The following is a 21396-nucleotide window of genomic DNA, read 5'->3' on the forward strand; positions in this document are numbered from 1 at the left end:
AAGGGAAATGACTAGTGACTGGATCTTGTATGCATGTTTCTTTAGACTCTTACCACAGATCTTCATTCTCCATTCCTATGTCACTTACCTTCGTTTCATTTTGCGGTTTTCGTTAGTTGCTGGAACATACGTACTTCTCCGCTTTCTGCCACATGCACCTTTCTCAGGATCCCAGTTTTGTAAAAGACATTCTTCTAGCCTGGGCATTGTCTCTTCGCCCTGCAGGGCTATGAGCACCAGAACTAGGGTCCTGTCGTATGCCCCGAAGGGAACATACCTGTGTTGTTCAGTTTACCTCTCAAGGTTCCCATTTTCTCTTAGTTCTTTGCACCTGAATGTTCCATACTTTCTTGCCAGAACAATAATGTATTTTAAAAGAAATTAAAAAAAAAAAAATTCACCTGGCATATTTGTTTTTCTGCCATTATTATTGAAAATGGAAGTTCTAGAGCCATTTTTGTTTTTGTTTTTTGTTTTTTTCATGAATCACCTATTTTATATCTCATGGAAAAGTATTAGAAAAGTTAATGATGTCCTTTTGCTCTTTTAACTTTAGTAAGTATTTTCTATTTTGTAATGTGTTTTTGCCCTTTCATATTTAGAATCGTATCTTTTATTGCTTCTAAAAAATTCAACCATTATTTCTTCAGATACTGTTTCCCCTTCAGTCCCCATGTGATCTCCTTAATGGAAAGCCAGTGGGATGTACCTTATTTATATTCCACATGTTTTAACTTCTCTCATATTTTTTGTCTTTGTACTACAGTCTGGGTAATCTTTTCATTCTTTTAATTTGCTAATTCTAGGTTCAGTTGTATCTCTTCTGCTATTTATTCTTTTTATTGAGCTTGTTATTTCACTTACTACATTTTTCAGTTCTAGAAATTCTTCTAGATCCTTATGAAGTCTGCCAGGTCAGTTTTGATGGTCTCTTCCCCATCAACTCGTGTTTCCAGCTAGATTAGAAAACTAAAGCCCAGGATCAACTAGCTGTGTGACGCTGGCCAAATAATACAGTGACTCTATATCTGAAAGGAGGGAGAACTGTCTATAAAAGAGGAAGGGTAGGATCCACCTCAGAACTGTTTAAGGTTTTAAGGAATCTCAGTAAAGTGCGTTTAACTAGCCTGGTATATATTTACTGCAGAAGTGTATGCTTATGATTTTTTTATTCCTTCTTTATTCTTATAAATAACGTTAAAAGACATATTCTTATAAATATGTTAACATATTCTTATAAATATGTTAAATATGTTAAAATATGTTTATAGTCGTGTACAACAATTCTAACCTATGACTGAACATCTGGTTCTGTCATTCGTTCTGAGTTTATGGTGGCTATTTCCTTGTGTGTTTTGTAATTTTGTGGGAAAATCGTATTTGGTGGAACTTGGTGCCTGAATTTTTGGGACCTGTGTTGATTTGTCTTCTGCCAGATTTTTTTCAATACCAATAGGTAGATTCAGATCTGAGATCCATGTTAGTGGGCAAAGAACCATGAAATCTCAGATTGTGTATGTGTTTTATGTGTTTATATGTCTTTCCAGAAACCAAAGCTTGACTCCACTGAATGCATTCATTTTCTAATATTTCACTGTCTTCAGGCCCTAGTACTTCACCAGTCCCTAAGGGTGGCCTCTTAGCGTTAAGCCTGTAAGCTGTCCAGTGTACACCCCACTGTCTTTAAGATCTGCACGTTTCCACGTGGTACGTGGTCAGCTTCTCCCCTTAGGGATAAATTTCACTGCTGACTCAGCTCAATTGCTTTACATTTTTGGAGATTTGTTGTTCAATCTGAGGTTTTTTAATACTTTATTATTTTTGTTTTATAGCCAGAGGGCTTAAGGACCTTCTCCATCCACCACATTACCATAAATTAAAAGTTAAAACATCCCTCTCAAGGAGAACATTAAGTCTTATGTGTCCTCCTTCTATATCCCCTTTATGAAAATACAGTTTCATTATGAGAGAAAGTTGCGTTTAATGTTAGATAACTTAGATAAATTTAGGTAACACTAATAGTAAGAATTTTTATTATTAATTGGTGCTAATAAAGCTGTTCAATGGGAATACTTTACAGGTTCCCAAACACAGATTATCCTCCCAAGCAACAGTATTGGAAGCGCTTAGTTAGCCTGTGTAATAGAAAATTGTTTCATATTCTTTCGTAATGAGTGTAGTTTTAAAAGCCATGGATATTGGAGCAGGTGGGTCAGGTAAATTCCAGAGCACACAGCATGGTGCTGATATGCTACAACTTAAAACAGCTTTCAGAACCATAATTCTTCATTACATTGATAGTATTCAGTTTTTTCATTGTGATAAGTCTGTATTTGTAGGAGCAAATAAAGCCGTGGCTTTTGTTAAACTCTAGTAACTTTTTTTTTAACCTTTTCTGTGTGTTGAGGGGTTTAAAATTGTTGTTGTTAACTTGAATATTGGTTTTAGACATATTCTTTTGTATGAACAAGTTGACTTTTCTTTTGTCTATTCTGTGATTATGGATCCAGCCCAGTACCCCTGCTTTTTCTTGTGTGTAGGATATGCCACAGTGGAAACAAAAATTGCTGAGTGGCAATAGGTCAACCTATCACCAGTTCTGGAAATTCAGGTTAATTGATGACATGTTCTTCATCTGCAGAGACGTGACACCTAAAAGAAAGATTGTAAAAAGTCTACTAAAGCGCTAATTTTTCTGCTTAAATACTATAAAATTACTGTTTCTTCCCATTTTGAATTTTTGCTTATTTGCCCTAGAGTTAATGCATTGTGTATAGTTTATCCGTTTTGAGCTCTTATAATCGCTCCTTCAAACAGCTTCTTTAAGTGAAGCAGGTAGTTTGAATCACTCTAGCTTTTTTATCATCATAAATATCTGTTATCATCCTATAGGTATTTGTTATACCATGTTGTGCTAGATTTTTATATGGAGCACCTACATACCTGGGGCACCTTTTTTTTTTTTTTAAGATTTTATTTTTTCATTTGTCAGAGAGCACGCGCAGAAGCAGACAGAGGCAGAGAGTAGCAGGCTCTTCGCTGAGCAAGGATCCTGATAGTGGGACTCAATCCCAGAACCCTGGGATCATGACCTGAGCCAAAGGCAACGGCTTAACCCACTGAGCCACCCAGGTGCCACCCAGTTGTGCTAGATTTAATTAAATTTCTTGATCCTAATTTTTAGCATCCTGTCTTCCATACTGGCTTTTATTTTTTGTTTTAAGCTATTTGCTCACCTAGAATGTTTCTCAAAATACCCCAGTGTTCAGGTTTTTTAAAGTTCTGCCTCAGCCACAATGTCTTTTTTGGTTCTCTACAATCTGATACGGTCAGTCTTCCATAAGCTTCCCACTTTGAATCTCCTGTAACACTTAATATATGCTCTATCTCAAAATGTACTTGTATTCATTCTTCATCTTATGCAGTTCTTTTGATCTTTTTTTTTAAAGATTTTATTTATTTATTTATTTGACAGAGAGCAAGAGAGAGAACACAAGCAGGGGCATAGGGAGAAGCAGGCTTCCCATTGAGCAGGGAGCCCAACGTGGGGCTCAAATCCCAGGACCCCCAGGATCATGACCCCAGCTGAAGGCAGACATTTAACCCACTGAGCCACTGAGGCGTGAGCCACCGAGGCGCTCCCCCTTTTGATCATGGTTCCTGGGTGGCTATGTCAGTTAAGTGTTGGACTCTTGATCTCAGCTCAGGTCTCAATCTCAGGGGCGTGAGTTTAAGCCCCAAGTTGGGCTTTATGCTGGGCATGGATCCTACTTTAAAAAAAAGAAAAGACTTCTTTGTTTTAGATTTCATAGAAATTTTACCTTATTCTACAGGTTGTGGAAAGTCAATAAATTTGGAAAATAAATAAGGGCATTAATATTTTTATTTTAGGACAACTTAAATACAAAATTACATTATATTTTGGAACTAACATTTCTCGAATATATGTTTGTATTTACATTTTTTCCCTCTAGGTGGCAACCTCTCACAGTTAAACTGAAAATAATTTGGCTCTTGAATGTCATTAAATGTGAAGAGTAGAAGTAGAATGTAAGATTTAGTGGATCTTTCAACATGTTCTGGAGTTAGATTGTTTCAGAAATCTAAAACCTCTTAGGCTGAAATAAAATTATATTAAAGAAAAGTTTTCATTAGAATAACAGTAAATTTCATTTTGGGTAGCAGATGTGGGCCACTGTTGGATTATACAGAAATACCAATAGTAATGGTAATTTTGAAGCCTTTCAGAAATTAACTTGTTTGGGATATTTTGTCTTTATTTGTGTTGAATTTTCATGTCCACATCTTTTATAAATAAAATAGTACAGACCCGGAGATTGGCAGGGTCACCTGCGTTTTCTTTTCTTTTCTTCCTTTTTTAAAAGTTTATTTATTTATTTTTAATAATCTCTACACATTGGGTAGGGAGCACATGACCCCAAGATCAAGAATTGTACATTCACTGACTAAGCCAGCGAGGTGCCCATTCTTTTTTTTAATTCTACCCAGCATTTTGATGTTTGCTCTTGTTCGATGTTTACTCTTCTTCTCTTGCCCTTGCTGAAAGTTTGATTGCTGGTGGTTGTATTACAGCTTTGAGAGGGTGTAACCAACAGTGCTGACACACGCATGAAGCGGTGATGCGAAACCCAGAGGGAAAAGTACATGCTCGCTGTTCCTACCGCCAGAATCCTTAGACTCAGGGCAAATGATTCCTTATGTTAGTATCAGCAGCCTTGAAGTATCGCCCCTGTATGGGCTCCCAAGCTGTACTATATGTGGCTTTTAATCATTCATCATGCAGCCATAGAGCAACCATCTATTATAGAATACAACCTTTTTTACTTTAAATCTTTATAATTCTTCGTTAACTGGACAGTATGTTATTTTAGTTACAAAAAGGCTGGTGAAATGCATCAGTCTTACCAGTTTGGCCATGATTTGCTCTCTTTAGGATTAATTTCAATTTGTATTTATAAATTCTTGAGTAATAGTGGATTAAAATAATTTCTTATAGAAGATTTTAATACTTCTTAATTTTTGTATCTTCCAAGCCCTAGTAATAACATCCTAAAAGGAGCATTACTGGTATATTTAATACAATATCTTGTGTTTTCTTTATCTGTCCAGGTCATAGTGATGGGTGCTACTAACCGTCCTCAGGATCTTGACTCAGCCATCATGAGAAGAATGCCCACAAGATTTCATATCAACCAGCCTGTGAGTGCTTTTGATTGATGTTATGCCCAGTTAAATACTCAGCTTTTTACAGGAAAGGAATGTTTCTTTTTAATCAGACTTACTATTTATGACAGGCAGGAAAGGAACGGGTCAAGAAGCCCTGTAACTGTTTATTTGTCCTTTCCACTTTGTTTCCTTCTTTCATACTTTCCTAAGATGAGTATTGCTTGCTTCTCTTCAAAGTATGTAATTACCCCCAGGTTTGCTTAGCTGCTTTTGTGATTTTCTTTAGAGTGTAGCAAATCATCTGGTAAGGTACGTGGAAACCTGGACTGCAGTTTTGGTTTAGCACAGGATGAAATTAGGGGCACTGGTGTTAAAGAATGGCTCCCTTCAGAAGGCTGACTGGAAGCACTGCCATTGATCTGATTCATTATTGGCAGTCATAGTGGGGGCTTTCCTCTGATAGGGTCAGTGGTTAACCAGTGGGTAAGGTATTACACTTTAACTTAATGCAGGTGTGAGGGCGGCCTTCAGCCAGTGCTCCTTTCTAGTACCTTTATTTTTTTCATTAAGAAATACTCTGAGGTCAGTGATTATAACTTAACCATACTGTGTATTTTTTCACAAAGTCATCACTTCTTGAATTTTATGGGCCTTCCTGTTGAAGAAGGAAACAGGGTTATTAAGTGAACATGTGTGCCATGCAATCGGCATGTTACATGTACAGCTGTGTAGAGGATTGCTCAGTGTCATTCCTTTCAGATCTTGAAATAAAAATGTTTTAATATAGTCTCTAGGTAAAAACTCCCTGTCCCCTGCGGGAGTTTCTGCAGCTTGCCAGTTTGCAGCGGTAAACGTGGTTTCCTAGCATTGATGGTTGTGGCCTCTAATTGCTCTGACCTGTTATTTTCTATAGCTACTGCTTTTGGCCCCTCTGAGGGTACACGCAAAGTCAGCCACTGTTAGAAAATGTACCCAAGAAGTCAGTGAAGAAATTCTTTAACTTGATGTGGGAGACTCTAAAATTGAGTTTGACGAGCGTTGACATTGTCTCTCTGTTGGGAACCTGCCAGGCTCTGAGGAAGGAGCTCGATCCCTGTCCTCCACTCTGACACAGGAAAGGCAAGACACATAAATAAAGAACACAATTTAAAGAACTGTGAGAACCTGAAATGATGATGAAAACTAATAATTCTATCTGAGTAGTTAGTGAACTATACAGACTCCAGCTGGGCCTTGAAGGAGGGCAGGAATTTCATATGCGAGTGAGGCAGGGAAAGTCTTTCTGCCAGAATGAACAAAGGCAAGAAGATGTGGGAGCACATGTTTAATGATGACCTCTGGGGGTAGTTCACTTAGCACTTCCGGAAAACAGGTGGAGGGGTGGAGGGAGGGTGGGGAAGGTAGGCTGCTGTCAGCTATAGATGAACTTTGTGTGACTCGACCAAGAATTTCACTTTTATTTTGTTTGCAAGACGGGACTTTTTTTTTTTTTTTTTTTTTAATTTATTTCACAGACAGAGATTACAAGTAGGCAGAGAGGCAGGCAGAGAGAGAGAGAGGAAGGAAAGCAGGCTCCCTGCTGAGCAGAGAGCCCGGGGCTCGATCCCAGGACCCCGGGATCATGACCTGAGCCAAAAGCAGAGGCTTTAACTCACTGAGTCACCCAGGCACCCTCAAGACAGGACATTTTTAAAGAAAATTTCCTTTGATGGTTCTGAAGACAAAGATTACATTGATAGAATGTCCTCTTGCAGTCCAGTATAAAACAATGTACAGTAGAATGTATGTGAATTTTTGTTCAGCGTTGACAGCGTATTAAAAAAAGGTACTGTCAACACTAAACAAAAATTCACTAATAAAAATTAGCAAGTGTGGAAGTTACAGTTGAAGTGAAGGAACTGAGAGGGTATTATTGCTCTATCTTCCAATTAGTGGTAAAGATTTTACTACAGCATTGAGTTTTTAGAAGTTTCCTGAATAAAAAAGAGGAGATATGCAGAGCTACAGGGGAGAGACTTCGGTCATCCTGGGTATTCATTCACTCATTCAAACATGTTATTTCCCAGACATTGTGCTAATCACTAAAGATTCAGAATAAGAAGATGGGAATTCAGTAGGTTGACCACAGACGATTAGAGTCTAGAACCTAGACCTTGCTTAGGCTGATACTTCAGAGTTTCTGTTATTTCCTGTAGGTACTGTCAGATGGTTTACAGATGAAAGAAGAAATGTTAGGAGAACTAGTTGATTCTAATTTTTTTAGTACTAACTGGAAATTATTCTGGTTTTAGGCTCTAAAACAAAGAGAAGCAATCCTGAAACTCATCTTGAAAAATGAAAATGTAAGTAGAAAATTACAATTTTCCTCATCCTATAAATATGTTTATGTGCATAAGACCATTTTAGAAGAAAATGAAAAAGTGATCTGAGAATAAACAGCTTTGTACTTGGCATAAATCACTATAAAACTGTTGCCTGTTCATGCAACTCAGTAACCCTGGTGCATTTGAACTTAACAAAGACGGTCTGCTTTTTTTAAAAGCCCTGTGTTTTCATGTCTACAGATTACCATCTTCTTTGATATTTTCAGACTGTTCTCCAGTTATATAAGATACATTTATTTTTGTACAGCAGTGTGCATTTTTAAAAATTTATTTAACTACAATATTTTTTAAAGTTGGAATTTAGATTTAAGAAGGTATAATCGAAATGTTTAATAGTTTGTATATTTAAGGTCACATGCTTCAGAATTAAAATGAGTACATTGTATGGTATTCAAGGAAGAATCTAGCTTCCTTTCCTGTATTTCTTCTGTATCCTTTCAGATGGCATTGTGTCCATACCAGCCATTTAGAATATGCTATTATTCCTCTTCCCTATTCTACGTAGATCATATTAATAAACTGCGTATGCTGTTCTTTGCATTGCTTTTTTCCATGCATCTTTGAGATCTCTCCTTATTAGCATATTGTATCTTTGTTCTTTCTCTCTCTTTGGGTTTTGGTTTTTGGCTTTTGGCTTTTGGTTTTGTGTGTTTGTGTGTGGTTTTTGTTTTGGTTTTTTTTTTTTTTTTTTTTTTTGCATTGCATAGGATTCCACTATATGGCTATACCATAATTAATTTAGTCAGTGCCATATTGAAGAACATTCAGGTTGACTTTGGTCTTTACTCTTTATAAAACGCCTTGTATGTGTGTCTCTTCACACATGTGCAGGATTATTAGTGGGGTAGATTTTCCAGAAGAGGAATTGATAGATAAGAGGATATGAGTTATAATTTTTATTACCAAATGGTCTGTGCTAATTTACTCTCATACCAGCAGTAGTACAGTATCTCTTCCCTGTAACCTTGCCAACAGAATGTTGTGGAACTTTGTGCCAACATGAAAGGTAGAAAGTGGTATATCTCATTGTATTTTTAGGGATGAAATGAGTATGTTTAGGAGCCACTTGAATTCTTATCTCTGAAATACTTGTTCATATGCTTTGCCCATTTTTCTATTGCAGTGTTCTTTTTCTTATTAATCAATCTATAGGAACTCTAATACATTAGGGAGATTTTTCTTTGTTTCAAAATTTCAAAATATTTTTTTGAAATTTGAAAATATTGGGGTGCCTGGGTGGCTCAGTGGGTTAAGCCGCTGCCTTCTGCTCGGGTCATGATCTCGGGGTCCTGGGATCGAGCCCTGCATTGGGCTCTCTGCTCAGCAGGGAGCCTACTTCCCTCTCTCTCTCTGCCTGCCTCTCTGTCTACTTGTGATCTCTCTCTGTCAAATAAATAAATAAAATCTTAAAAAAAAAAAGAAATTTGAAAATATTTTTTCCTGGGTTATCTTTTTTAATTTACTGGGAATTTTCCCCCTTTATAGATTCTGAGTTTTGAATAACATCGTATTCCTCACTGTCCTAAACATCATATCTAAACTCATTATTTGGGGGGCACCTGGCTGGCTCAGGCGCCGGAGCACACAACTCTTGATCTTGGGGTCGGGAGTTCAGGCAAGTTGGGCATAGGGCTTACTTTAAAAATAATAATAGGGGCGCCTGGGTGGCTCGGTGGGTTAGGCCGCTGCATGATCTCAGGGTCCTGGAATCGAGTCCCACGTTGGGCTCTCTGCTCGGCAGGGAGCCTGCTTCCCTCTCTCTCTCTCTGCCTGCCTCTCCGTCTGCTTGTGATTTCTCTCTGTCAAATAAATAAATAAAATATTTTTTAAAAAAAATAATAATAATAATTAAATAAACTCACTATTTGAACTTGCTATAGCCAAACTAAAAAAGTCAAAAAGATTCCCATAGTGAGGAATTCTTCTATTTCCATTGCTTGCCTCCATCCTTGGGTCACTAACTCTGCTCCAGCTCTTCCCTACTTCCCCACCTCCCAGGTTTATTTTAGTTGTATATTTAAAAGGAAGAATTCTTAACTTTTTTGACTTGACCTCATAAACATTATTATGCTTGCAAAAAATTGACAGTAATTCCTTATTATCACTGAATGCCTTGTCCATATTTTCTGTTCTCTGCTAAATGGCTTGTTGGTTTTTCTTTTTACTATGTAAGTGTTTGACTCAAGATCCATATAAAGTTCATAATTTGTGATTATTTGATAGTTTTTCAGTCTCTTAATCTGTAGGCTATAGATTCCTTCATCTCTCTCTCTCCCTTTTCTCTACCTTCTCTCAGTTTATTTGTTATAAAACAGTCAGGTTGGGTTTGTCCGTATTTTCCATGGTTTAGGTTTTGCCCTTGTCGCCCAACCCAAAGTTTCCTGGCTATTTTTGCTGATCTTTCTGTATGAATTTTAGAATTTATTTGTCTTACTCAAGAAAAAAACACTAATATTTTTAATGGATCATAATGTTGAATCTTTGTCCAGAAGCGGGTATGTCTTTGTGGTTCTTCCAGTCTTCCATCTCTTTCAGTAGCATCCTGCTCATTTTTTTCTTTAAAACCAATCATAGATGGGGCACTTGGGTGGCTCAGTGGATTGGATCCTCTGCCTTCAGCTCAGGTCATGATCTCAGGATTCTGAGATCGAGCCCTGCCTCGGGCTCTCTGCTTGGCAGGGAGCCTGCTTCCTCCTCTCTCTCTCTCTCTGCCTGCCTCTCCATGTACTTGTGATCTCCTGTCTGTCAAGTAAATAAATAAAAAATTAAAAAAAAAAAAAAACAATCATAGAAAACATATATGCTATTTGCAGATTATTTGCAGAAGTTTGAAGAACTTAGCAAATGAAAGAGATTACTATTGTGGGGACAATGGAGTCATTTAATAAAAGAGATAAAGGCTATGTAGTCTTTTCTTAAAAGCTCCTTGTACATGAAATATTTTGTACAGTTTCGGGGAATTCCTAATACTTTCCATGTGTTTTGGGTAAAGAACTCCTGTATAAGCAAGAAACTGAAGTATTACATTTACCTTTTAGCTGAATATTCGGTAACCACTTTGAAAAAGACATTGTGTAATTGTAGTGCTGTTTAGATAAAAGACACTTAATTGGTGAACCTTTAACAAAGATAGGCGTCATTAAACAGTTCAGGGAAGAAAACAAAAGAGATAATATAATTTGGTGAGTTCTTTTGATTTAGGATGACTGTGCTATGGCTTGAAATCCATCACATATTAGAAGGTATTTGCTGACAATTTTGTAGACTTCAAGTTAATAGAGCTATTTAATTCAAAAAAGTGTAACGAAGGATAGTATTGACAGATGTTAACTTGTGTGGTTTAATACAGATAGAGATGATGTGGATGACTTACATAGAGATGATGAATATAAATGATGCAATTTAAGCTCTGTCTCATGAGATAGCCATGCTTTACACAGACTGTAACGTTTTCACATTTAACTTCTCATTATTTCTAAACTTTGATTACATATTCTGCTTTTTTTTGTTTTTTTTTTTTTTAACAGTAGCATCTTTGGAAATTCGATTAGAATTGCATCTGCCATGGGTATAAGGAATTTTTAGCATTATGTTTCTAAAAGCACAAAGAACGAATCTCCAATTTTATGATTCATAATAATTCTGAATGCTTTCTGGATAACTGTCGACACGGGAACATTTTATTTCCCACTAGCTGGTATTTGTATGCTGAAGGCATATCATTACTTCACTAGAATCTGAAAGAAATTATTGTAGTTTTGTTAAAAGATGCCTCAAATGATACTGTTTCTAGTCTTTCACATCTCTTTACTGATAGTCCCTTAGCACAACTCACTCATGTAAACAGGGTAGCAATTTTTGCTTTAAGTTTCAAGTATAAAAAGAATTAGGACTCATAAAATGGATACCCTGTCTCTGTAGTGAGATCATCAGGGTGCCCCTTTTACAAACGAATCTGAGTTTAGATCTTTTCTGTAACAAAACAGGAGTAGTTCACGGGCATGGGCTTTGGAGACAGACCCAGGGGCCCCACATTCTTTCTTGACCGCTCCTTGCTGGGTGACCTTGGGCAGATAGTTATCTGTTGAGCATCCCTACGCCTTATTTAGTTATTTCTCACTGGGAAAGCAGAGGTAATGCCAACAGTCTCATAGATTGGTTTCAAGAATTTAAATGTGTGTGAAGCACTGAGAGTGCCATGCGTGTACGCCCTCCACGGTACACGTGGCGACCATGCATAGCAGGTGCTGTGCTCTCGGCTATTGTAGGAGTCCTTCAGTGTTTGCCAGCGTGGCTCCCAGGACACAAAACCTTATTTAACTTGGGAGCTGCCTTCCTAGTTTCCTGATGAAAACAGTTTCTGTGACTTCGTGGTTTGTCTGATAGCTATTATCTTGTACAAAGGGTTGCTTTTAGAGTATTTGCCATGTGCTTAGCATAGTGGTGAGATATACTTTGTTTTACTTAATCCTCTGTCCATCTAAGGAGCACATAGTACTGCCATTTTACATTTGGGGAAACTGAAACCCAGAGAAGTGATAGAATAAATTGCCCAGGCTCACACAGCAAAGGAGTGGTGGGGCATTTCTCTTAACCACTGTGGTGCACTCCCTCTGTTCTTCTTGCTCCTGCAGTGACTGGGATCTTCTCTTTTCCAGCCTTTCTCATACATGGTTTGTTCATCTTGTGACTTGATCGCTGTGTCATGTGCAAGGCTTGTGAATGGTTAGGACACAGTGTGACCCAACAAAGGAGTGGCCAAAAGATGGAGTGGAGGTGTTGATTGTTTAAGGGAGGAAGTCTAATTTTTAACATCTCAGAGTATGATTTGGAAGGTGTTTTTAAGTAGTTATTTAATTTAAGATATATTTTAACTGTACACACTTAATAAGCTTAAATCTACCACCCAGATCTAAAAGGTACTCTTCACGTGCTTTGCTTTTCATCTCCTGTGGTCTCTGTTATTGGTAGCCTATTGTCCTGAAGTCATCAGTGTCCATCAGTCCCTTGAGTGTGCACGGACAGATGTGTAATGCATGTACTCCTTCACAAATATTACAAGCAGTAGAGTAGTTTGTGTGTGATTGCTGATGTACACATTTGAGAAGTCTTCTCAGACAGAGGAAGAGAATAAACCGTCTCGCAACAGCGTTGGCATGTCTGTCTTCCTGAGCCCTGTACCCTATGTCTGGTAAGGCTTTATTTTGCTGTTCCAGTCATAGTGACAGTTAACGAAAATTAGGTTTCAAAATTCCAGCTTTTATGGTTAAAGAAAAAACTAGAAACTGAAAGTTATTCCGTGCTATTCCAGTATGCATTCTTTAAGAAGTGTGTTTGGGGGGGCGCCTGGGTGGCTCAGTGGGTTAAAGCCTCTGCCTTCGGCTCGGGTCATGATTCCAGGGTCCTGGGATCGAGCCCCACATCAGGCTCTCTGCTCAGGGGGAGCCTGCTTTCCTCGGCTCTCTCTACCTGCCACTCTGCCTACTTGTGATCTCTGTCTGTCAAACAAATAAATAAAATCTTGAAAAATTAAAAAAAAAAAAAAAGTGTTTGGCTCGATGCTCTGCAGCACTTTTTATGTTCCTTTCTCCCTGTGGAAGGTGGACAGGCACGTGGACTTGCTGGAAGTTGCCCAGGAAACAGATGGCTTTTCGGGCAGCGACCTGAAAGAGATGTGCAGGGATGCGGCCCTCCTCTGTGTCAGGGAATATGTGAATTCTACGTCCGAAGAAAGGTATGATCCCTCAGATGTGTCAGACCCTTGTAGAACTTTAAGGTTGGTTCCTTTTTCTGTACAATAACAACCCTGCTATGGAACCAAAGTAAGCTTGAATGAACGCTTACCCCAACTTGATGAATTGCCTCTTTTTCTAAAGGGAAGTTCTGAAAGTGAATTAGAGACATGGGTCATGTGGAGGCTTTGGAATAAAGAGAAGGAAAAGCCGAATTTCTGCTGCACGTGCACGGACTGGAGCGCAGAAGGCCGACAGGAGCTTAGGCTCGCAGCCTGTGCTAGGAGAGCAGGGCTTTCCAGCACTCCTGGCTTGCTTTCCTCCTAACTTCCTGATCCCACTTCCTGTGGTCTTGCAGGAGTTTCACACGTAAATGGGGGTGAGGGCCCTGGCTGGGGGTTAGATTTCAGCTTGTTGACAGTGACATGTTTACCAAACAGAAGCTGTTGTCACTGCAGCCAACTTCAAAGCAGGAGTTTGAGAAACTAGTTCATACTCAGAGACACTAAAGAACAGGAACAAGCCACCCCTGATGAACCCCAGCCCGCAAGGACCTTTCTCAAAAGGCCCCTTGCCCAGGCCATCGTAGCTCTGCAACTTGTCCCATCCTGCCTTCCAACAAGGAGTTGCTGTAACTCTTAGCAGACCCATGTACTTCCGGGACCTGTGGTGAATGAGTTCTCCACCTCTTGCCCTTTGGTTTCTCAGGCCCTCTCCCTCCCCCCGCCCTCCCCCCGCCCAGCACATGGCCATTGCTGGCTTCCCCGGCTGGGTGTCCTGTGGCACCGAACCGTCAGCTGCGCGCATGCTAGTTCCGCATCTGCCAGTAGTGCTCCCCGGGGCCCCATTAGAGAGAGGCTCACTTCACTTACTTGTGGTCAGATTATCCAGCTCCTCTGATGCTAACTTTGAGAATACTTTTGACCTCTGACTGTAGCCAAGAGTCTACTTTCCAAAGGTTTTTATTCTTATGTATAAGATAATGAGGAGAAGGGAAAACAAACAAACCTATGAATACATACATTTTGTGTGAATAAATTACATTACTCGTGAAGGTCCTCTTTTCCTGCTGTCCTCAAAGCCTTTGAAAAACTTACATTTCATTATGAAAAATCTAGCTAGTAGACGAGGCTTTTCATAACTTTTTCCCCAAATGTTTCTTTCTAAGTGTTGTAGATTATGAAGAGGCATTATATATAATTATTAAAGAGGGGAGGTTTTTAGAGTAGTTGGTTTTGTTAATAGCAAAGAATTCTGTTTTCTGTTCATCACATGCTAAATATGTTCCTGAATATGTGGCCACGGATGCTACTTGTGACTCCTTGATTGAAATTCCATTCCCGTTTAGATTAGCTGCACACCTGTGTCTAGCATTGTCTCGTTTTGCTAATACTCGGCCCGTGATTCTTAGTGTGCGGTGTTTGGTTTTCATCCCCATGTCTGGAATGTGTATTTACAACCAGCCATCCTGGCCTCCTGCCTCCTAGCAGTTAGTGGTGCTTCAGAATCTCCCCCAACGGGCATACGCGTGGAGAATTCCTGGAGGCGTTCACACGGAGCGGTGAAGTGTGGCTCTCTTCCGGGGTTAGATATGTGGGAAAGAGACGTCACGTTCTAATTTGGGCAGCATATTTGAGGGAGGTGTAGCCCGAAGTCATTTGACCATCTGCATTGTTTGCCTTGCAGCCACGATGAGGATGAAATCCGGCCCGTGCAGCAACAGGACCTGCATCGGGCGATTGAAAAAATGAAGAAATCAAAGGATGCGGCGTTTCAGAATGTTTTAACACATGTTTGTTTAGATTAAGAGTAAAGATCATTTGTACAGTTCAGTGTGATCTAGTTCGATGTGCTCTCTTACATCAGTGGAAATAGAATGAAAAGAGAGATGTTCTTCACCCACCGAGAGAGTTCTGTGTTCCCTACACTGGTTTTATACTCTGAATTCTATGTTACTGAGATACACTTGTGTGAGCAGTATCACTGCTCGTTGGAAATCAGGCGGTTTGATCCAGCCTGCCTGGGCGCGTGTGTCTGACCTCTGTAGCCACGTGTGGCAGCCCGAGAGCATCTAAGCTGGCCTCAAACGTGATTCGTTGAGTAATTCGTGAGGAAGGGGATGTGAGTGTGCGTGTGTATGTGCGTGTGTATATTAAATGTATATATTCACACATTTTATATTGAATTCTGTAGATATGTTTGAATACAGAAACTTTTTTTTACCCCAACTACTGAATCAGAAAGTACCAAACAGTATATAGCAAAATGAAGATTTATGGTGGTGTCTGAGGTACAGCGATTCAGCCTTTTGCAGTTGTTTTCCTTTGTTTCAGCTTTTTTTAAGTCAAGCATTTCTCTACTGTGGAATAGTTGCAGTCAGCCCCCTCTCCGTTTCCGGATGTGGCTCCGCTGTTGTGGTATCAGGATAAGTGAATAAAAATACCTGTTCAGTGATGAGCATTGACTGGTTGTCAGGCAGTTGGGCGATCAACGCGGATTTCACCTCCTCCTGGCAGCACTCCAGATAGAGACGTGTTTCAGATCGATATCCCGACACATGGATTGAAAGTCTTGCCCACGAATGGCTTTGAAACACCATGGTGCCATTCGCTATATGTATGTGACTGTCCTTTCTTTGTTTCATGGGACATAGTTCTGTTGTAACCATGGTTTTTTAATGTTATTTTAAAGTTGTATATTCTTTAATTATGGTCAAATATAATTTGGTCATCAAAAATGAAATGATAGTTAAAAGCAAGTAGCTGTTAACTAAATGTGCTAAAAGTACTCATATTGTAACTTTAATTTTTTAAAGTTTTCTTAGCATATTTTAAATTATGCCCTAGTTAGTACAGATCTACACATCACAATCCCCATATTGTATCCGTAGTCATTCGATGCTATGTGCCCTACATGTGAAACTTTTTTTTGTCCAAAATGTCACTAACCAGAATTCTGTTACAGGCACGTGACACACCGCATGAGGAAAATGGCACAATATGATCTTGAGGTGCCTTCTGTGAACCACCTGAAAGATTAAATTATGCTTCAGATAGTTTTGTTTTTATTGTATTTCTTTGAAAACTCTCAATCTTTTTTTGTGAGTTATTGGATTAACTTATTTGCTAGAAAGTCTCTCACAGAAGCTGTCAGAGCATTCTGTTGTGCTTTGAATGATGGGTGGGGCAGAGGCTACAGCAGAAAGCAAGTCACGAACATGGTAACAATGACTGAAAGTGGGCTGCAAAACACAAAATAACCAAAAATGAAGTTTCGTCTCCATTTTTAATGACTATTATACTAGTATTTTATAAATATGTAATAAAGAGGACTCTCTTTATTAATTCCTCTCTACTTCTTGGTCTTTTCAGGTATGTAACATTTTCTGGGTTGTCTTTTGGGTTTACACCTTGCCCTTGGAGTGTTTTCTCTCTCTGTGTAGCTTTTGCACTGGTACAGCGTACATTCTAGTAAGCAGTCATTATTGTACGGAATTCAGTGATGATTTGATTTTCATCTGATGGCATATTGATTCAAAGTAAGAGGCTCTGTCTCCTGTCCTTTCTTAAATTCAGACTATGCAGTAGTATATAGCTCTTAATGTTTATCATGGCTTTAATCACCAGAGGAAGGTAGAGAAACACACTAATCCCATCAACCACATCTTTAAGGCCTCGAGGTAATCAAGGACACTTTCTTGTATTCCTCTGAAGAATTTTGAGTGTCCTGTGATCTATGCTTGCTGCAGACATGCACTTGGCACAGGCAGTTGGGTTCTGGGTTCTCTGCTGTCCCCTTGTGGGCAACAGTTCCGAGTACCGGCTGTAGAGTGGGACTGCCTGGGTTAAGTCCAGGCTCCCTGTGAACCCAGTGAACCCACCCTGTCCCGTGCACCCATGACCTCACTCCTCGGAGATCCCCCTGCTCCTTGACAAAGAGGAGCCATCAGGGCACCCAGCGGAGAGGTGCTTCGAGGGGGTGGCACCCATAACAGAGACTGCCCAGGAGGGGGCCCTCCCGTTGTTAGTTGTGTTACTTTTGCACACTGGTTGCATCACTGTTGGCCAAGCTGCGTTTGTGAGCATCCTCTATGCCGCCAGAATCCTGAGGCCTATACCCTAGGGATGGAGATGGAAACGACCACCCGTGTGATACTTCTCTAAAATCCTCATTGTTGGAAGACTTCTGGTAAGTCTGGTGTATCTCAACTATTCCCAGGCCTTTTTGTGTAGAGTCTAGGAACTCCAGATCTGAAGCAGTTCTGCTGCTTTATGAAATGCCCTCACTTCTACCTCTCCGCTCCCAACCTCAGGGCAACCCAGGATCCACCACGCTAGTAAGAGCTGAATTGGGTTCATCTAAATAGTGCATGTGGGTCATATTCTGCCATGACTGGTGGCTGTAATTTGTAAGGGTCGGCATTACACGAGGGCGGCTCAGGCCTTGAGTCCATCTGTGTAAAAACGGCGGTGTCCCCTGTCGTCAGGAGGTGCTGTCAGTGGAATTGTGTTTGTCAACGACTGTTACAACTTTCTTCTAGATAAAGAAGACGAATTGCATGATGTATATTTTATAATTCTCTGTTTAGCTTCTTTTAAGGTCAGAATACTGGGTAGAATTCCAACATGCTGATCATACATCCTGCCCTCCAAGCTGTAGAGTTGTCCCATTTAGAGCAGACAGAAGTCCTCAGAGGGCCTTGGTTTGACTAAATTTGTTCTCAACTCAGCCATCCAACAGAGCTCACCAATCTTGTCAAAAGCTACGTGTCTTTCCACGTATAGGTGGACATTCTGTGCTCCCCTCACGTCCATCAAAGTACTGAGAAGAGTGACGCAGATGAGATCAGCCCTCTCGGAGACCGATTAGCACTGTGAGTAAGAACGAAACCTCCTCAGTCACGCTGGGTGTAAATGTTAACACTTAAACTAACAGCATAAGGTCTCGTCATCAAAACACTGGAACGGGAGTATGTGTTTGTGATTAATATTTATAGTAGGAATTACTGTGCTTGAGAACACTTGCAAATACAAGCTTTTGTGCTTTGAGCTGCAGTGGCAGTGAATGTGAATGCTGGTGTGTAATGTGTCAAGGACCACGCTTGTGAATCATGACAGTTCAGTTTTAAAAGTAGAGCCAGAGCCCTAGTGGAGTAATCACCGACCCCAATGCTTGAGCTGAGCCTGGAGCACAGTGGTGTGCCAGAGACGCGTCGCTTCCAGAAATGCTGAGAATGGCTGAGATGCTGGAATAGCGGATGGTCATATATTGTCCAGTAAAGCAAATACCTTTGCAGACGTGTGTGAGGGAAACAAGCATTGTCTATAGGGCCAGAGTCCTAGCCTTGTAAAGAGTGGGGTTCCACTGCAGACAACCGACTCCAGCAATAAAGAATTTATTTGAAAGCTGTGAGCTCCAAAGGAAGTTCAAAAACTAGACTTAGGATAGAAAGCTCCTGAAGGTTTTGTAGCAGGAATTACTGCTCAAGAATCTTGCTTTTATTCTTCTACTGGATTAAATGAACTCCGTTTATCTTTAAATTGCCCCAGGGTGTGCAGACCCCGGTGAAAACCACTGCTTACGTTCCTGATGCTCAGAGAAAGGGCCCTCCAGGACTTCTGGCTTCAGTGGTTTGAGAGCAAGGCTAATGCAAAAGAGAGCAGTATTTCGACCAAAGGAAACGCAGTATGGTGGAGAAGGTGGCTGGACAAACAAAAAGTGATAAATGACCAGCCAGCCAGTCACAGGCAGCCTCAGGTCATGTGCTCAGTGAAGGTGGTATTCTGACTAGCAGGTGTGTGGACAGCCTTCAGGGATCCCAGACGCTCTGCTTCCCCCCGATGTTGGACGGCTGCTTGGCATGTCCACCTTTTAGCTAAGTGATCACTTCTGATTAGTCATGTCTTTTGTTCCAGATGATGGGTACAAAACACTGGAGATTGAAGTAGTGTTGGTTTTTGTTTGGGTTCCAAAGAAGGCGAACCTTTTCCTTTGACAGGCAGTAGTGGCAGAGGCCTAATCGTCCCCATTCTGGAGTCCAGTCACGCCGGGTCTGGGCTGTACCATAGTAAGAGGAGTTGCTGGGCTTAGCCCTCCCCCTGTCCCCTCCAGCGGCAGCCTTTTGATCTTAGCAGTACTGAAGCCCAAAAGGGCTGGGTTTACAGGGGTCAGATGTTCATGGCTCCCTCCACGTGCCCAGTTCTGATGAGGACACACAAGACTCAGAGACCCTCTTTCACCATTTACTCTGTGAAATCTAGGGATGGGGGACTGTCTCCCCTGGCCATTTGTTTTTGAAGGTGATGTGTTTATGGATCTCCGTCAGTACTATCGGAATCTGCGTCATTCTAGCAGAATTTTATGTCCTGTGAAGTTCATTCCCAACTTTGTAGGTTTCAGCCCCAGCTGTGAAACTTCTTTGTATGTAATACAATTTTATATTTGTGTTTGTGTGCCATGTATATATGGCATTGTAACCTTGGGCAAAACCTCTGTTTCCTTGAGCATCTGTTCCCTTATCTGTAAATAGAAATCCTAATTTGTACGTTCTGGAATTGTTTTAAGAATCCTATGGAAATGCGTTGGGAGTTAGGAAGTGAATCTGACTGCAGGCTCTCCTGTTGCCTAAGGAAGTCCTCTCCTGTCGCCCATTTCTAGGCCTCCATTTGCTTGTCTGCCAGTGATGGGCTTGCTGAAGAGATCTCTCTACTTTCCCATCCCAGTTCACTAAGCTGCATGGTAGCCACGGCAGCTGTGTTGGTAGACACAGGGCCCTTAGTTAACGACGCAGCTCTGACCGGCAGCACTCAGAAACGGGGGGGGCTCTGTCAGCTGGGGATGGGTGTTGGCCTTGGGGGATGCAGTTCTGATGGGCACAGGTCACCAAAATGCCATCAGGTGGGCAGGTTGGAGACACTGAGCGTGCCAGAGGTTGCTGTGTGTTAAACGTGTTTAATGTCTGTGACTGTTAGAGCTGGAACCTTTCTTTGTTGTTTACTTTGAATACCCAGAGATCTAGTACTTTCTAGAATCATCTGAGGATAGCATGGGGATACAGCCCCTTTAGTGGTTCATGGGATTAATATCTTCCTGGTAAATGTAGGTTCTTCTTGGTGAATACCCTTGTAGAAGCCAGTCTTTTAACTAGTTCAGAATACCCGATCAGTATTGGGTTGTTTACATGAAAGAAGTCCGTACAGCCTGCACTGAGCTGCACTTTATCACCAAACTATTTATGGAAAACAGGCTTGCGAAATAAATACAAATCAAGATTGCTCTTTCCATGTATGTGTATCATCTGTTACAGATTATAAGAACAGTCACATACGTTGTCTTGTGAAAGAAGTGCACGGCAGGCTTATACTTCTGGAAGAAAATACGCAAAACCAACTGTATTTAAAAACTTTACCAAATAAAGTGTGTATGATCACTGCCAGCAATTTTAAATATGTGTGATGACATTAAACGAGCTGTGCCCACAAAGCTGGGGGAGTCCTCGCTGGCACCCCCCGTTCTCTGCTGGCCCTGTATAGAAGTGCGATGTGTGTACTCTCTAGGTTTTTCTTGTATTTAACTGAATCTGCAAACTCTAGCCAGTAACCCATTTATTTTTAGTAATATCAATAAATTCAGAAATTTTCATTTTTTTTCATTAAAATCATTCACAATATAAGCAGAAACAGTAGGCAGATTCTGGAGTGTGTATCAGTGAATTGCTTGGATATCATCTTCCCCGTTTGGTGAACACACCGATAGTTAATATTCATTAACACACCAGTGATAGTTAATATTCATCAGAGAACTAAATGCGTGCGAGAGGCCAGAAAAGTCAAGTCAGTGGATTTCAGAATCGGTGCGCAGTCATTCCTGATCCTTGACGCATATGGTGATGAGGGAATGCGTAAGTGTCAGAGACCTGCATTCAGAATCTGTGGCCAAGTGGCAGGAGCGGTCCCTCCAACCTCCACCGTGACAGCAGCTGACCGTGCCGTGTCTGTCAGGGACGCCAGACCTGACCGTCAGGTCCCAGAATCGGAGGAAGGGGAAACACAATCTGACTTGCTCTCGAGTAACCACGATTGTTTCATCGTGCA

The 21396-nt window shown here is 40.6% G+C and overlaps 1 protein-coding gene across 3 annotated transcripts in view; it reads left to right on the forward strand.

The window, feature by feature from the left end:
• ATAD1 (ATPase family AAA domain containing 1) overlaps positions 1-16358 on the forward strand; it is a 46474-nt gene extending 30116 nt beyond the window's left edge. For 2 of the 3 annotated variants that reach the window (XM_044239496.1, XM_044239499.1), the window contains 4 exons: positions 5131-5220; positions 7479-7529; positions 13169-13305; positions 14990-16358. In XM_044239496.1, the coding sequence (XP_044095431.1) occupies positions 5131-5220; positions 7479-7529; positions 13169-13305; positions 14990-15110 (399 nt within the window). In that variant the 3' untranslated portion in view covers positions 15111-16358. The remainder of the gene's footprint in view (positions 1-5130; positions 5221-7478; positions 7530-13168; positions 13306-14989) is intronic. The other variant, XM_044239497.1, reaches the window with a different exon arrangement.
• The last annotated feature ends 5038 nt before the right edge of the window (positions 16359-21396 follow it).

Source organism: Neovison vison, chromosome 2 (assembly GCF_020171115.1).
Source record: "Neovison vison isolate M4711 chromosome 2, ASM_NN_V1, whole genome shotgun sequence".
NCBI lineage: Eukaryota > Metazoa > Chordata > Mammalia > Carnivora > Mustelidae > Neogale > Neogale vison.